The sequence below is a fragment of the Lathyrus oleraceus genome, chromosome 5, assembly GCF_024323335.1.
Source record: "Lathyrus oleraceus cultivar Zhongwan6 chromosome 5, CAAS_Psat_ZW6_1.0, whole genome shotgun sequence".
NCBI lineage: Eukaryota > Viridiplantae > Streptophyta > Magnoliopsida > Fabales > Fabaceae > Lathyrus > Lathyrus oleraceus.
The window spans coordinates 566188399-566190733 of record NC_066583.1 but is presented as its reverse complement, the minus strand read 5'-3'; the positions used below and the strand labels follow the sequence as shown (position 1 = coordinate 566190733).

The 2335-nt window shown below is 36.9% G+C and overlaps 1 protein-coding gene across 1 annotated transcript; it reads right to left on the bottom strand.

Annotated features, from left to right (window-relative positions):
* Positions 1-301: 301 nt before the first annotated feature.
* LOC127082094 (secreted RxLR effector protein 161-like) lies at positions 302-915 on the bottom strand. Its single transcript, XM_051022323.1, has 2 exons — positions 465-915; positions 302-345 (listed from the first exon to the last, which is right to left on the bottom strand). The coding sequence occupies exons 1-2, from the start codon at positions 913-915 to the stop codon at positions 302-304; spliced, it is 495 nt and encodes a 164-aa protein (XP_050878280.1).
* Positions 916-2335: the final 1420 nt, after the last annotated feature.

Here is a 2335-nt window from a genome sequence, read left to right as displayed (position 1 = left end):
AATACCCTCTAACAAATTTTGTCTACAAATTATTGAAAATGAATTAATTATAACATCATCCCTTAATTCATATTCAGCTTAACTAAAACTAAAAACACCAATTTTATCCCTCAAACAGAGAAGTTGATCAGTCTTGATCGTCTTCGTCAAAACATTTGTCAGCTGCTTCTGGATGCTACAGTGCACAACTTCTAGCATTCCATTTTGATCATGATTTCTCAAAAAGTGATACTTAGTCTCAATATGCTTGCTTCTCCCATGCAACATTGGGTTCTTGGCAAGATTGATTGCAGACTTGTTATCAATCATCAACTTCAAAGGCTTGTTTATTTTGATCTTCAGATCCTGCAGTAAATTCAGAAGCCACACAACTTGACATGCAGTCACATCACCGATAATATATTTTGCTTTACAAGTTGATAAAACAACAACTGGTTGCTTCTTGGAACACCAAGAAATAAGACTTTCCATAAACTTAAACAAGTATCCAGAAGTACTTCTTCTATCAACTATGTCCCTACACCAATCAGAATCTGAGTAACTCAAAAGTTCAGAGTCAGTTTCAACACCAGAAGGGAACAAAACTCCATACTTCAGAGTTTCCTTTATATACCTCATAATTCTGACAGCAGCTTGGTAATGAGACCACTTTGGTATACTCATAAGCCTACTCACCATTCCAACTGCATAGCAAATATCAGGTATGGTATTACACAAATATCTCAGAGAACCTACCAACTGCTTGAACATTGTCGCATATGCATCATCACCATCAGAATCAAAATCCAATTTCTGACTTGTATCAGCAGATGTGACAACAACTTTACAATTCAGCATCTCAAATCTCTTCAGAAACTCAAGTTCATATTTCAGCTGATGTAAAATTATGCCTTTATCAGAGTACATAATCTCCATCTCTAGAAAATAAACCATATTTCCTAGATCAGTCATCTCAAACTCATTCATCAGCTCCTTCTTGAACTTAGATATCTCATGTTCACAACTTCCTATTAGCAATATGTCATTAACATACAGACACACCAGAATCATATTTCCTTCAAAAGTATGTTGAACATAGACACCATACTCCATCTCACATTTCTGAAATCCCTGCTTCTTGAAAAATGAATCAATTTTCAGATTCCAAGCTCTAGGGGTCTGCTTCAGTCCATACAAAGCTTTGAGTAATCTGTACACCATCCATTCCCGACTCGTTTTCTCAAATCTAGGAGGTTGTGATATATAAACCTCTTCTTCTAATTGACCATTCAAAAATGAAGATTTCAAGTCCAAATGCATCAGAGGCCAATTTCTATTAGCAGCTATCGTAATCACCAACTTGATTGTTTCATGTCTTGCTACATGCGCAAACACTTCAAAGTAATCTAACCGAGGTTTCTGCAGAAAGCCTCTCACAACTAACCTTGCTTTATGGTTGTCAATTGATCTATCTGGCGTTAGCTTTACCTTATAAACCCATCTCACACTGATGACTTTCTTGTTCTTTGGAAGTTATTTCAGCTTCCAAGTCTTGTTTCTCTTTATGGCATCAAGTTCTTCTTTCATGGCCTTCATCCAGAGTTTCTGCTTGAGAGCTTCTTCCATACTCACGGGTTCATAGTCTACTAACGTGGCACACTGAATAACTTCCTCTTCAGAATCTACTTCAGTATCTTGCAACATGTCAAACTATGCAAACCTTCTCAGAATGTTTTTGATTCTTTGTGGCCTATGAGCTTGTTCAAAACCTTAAGATTCTAGAATAGTATCAGATGCTGGAACTCCAGAAGTACCGACTTTAGAAACATAACCACCTTCAGAATCTAGAATATTCCCAAAATATGGACTACCACTAGAATCTAAATCACCATCAAAATACCAGAATCTTGAATCACCATCTGAATCAGATTCTTCCTCAGAATCAATCTCGCCTTCTGATTCTGACTCACTCTCAGAATGATTTTCAGACTCTGACTCATCTTCAGAATCATAATCAATATATTCAGAAGTTAACTTTACACCGTTTTTGGATCGAGACTTGCTCCAATCCCATACTTCCGACTCTTTCACAACAACATCTCTACAACCTTATTAGTGAATGGACAATAAAGCTTATAAGCACTTGTACTGCGATACTCCACCAGTAACATCACCTTGCTTCTATCATTTAACTTAGCGTTTGGAACGTGTTTATAATAGACATAACCAAATACTCTGAAATGACTCACACTTTACTTATCTCCAGTCCACCTCTCAAAAGGAACAATTTTCTCCAGCTTCTTGGTTGGACACGTGTTGAGCACATATGCTGCAGTGGCAACAACTTCTCCCTATA

Excerpts from the sequence above, each read along its gene's own strand:
- LOC127082094 (XM_051022323.1), bottom strand. The coding sequence starts at position 915 with ATGGAGATTATGTACTCTGATAAAGGCATAATTTTACATCAGCTGAAA. Across the intron at positions 346-464 it reads CTTGTTTAAGTTTATGGAAA|GATCTGAAGATCAAAATAAA; the intron begins GTCTTATTTCTT and ends AATTTACTGCAG.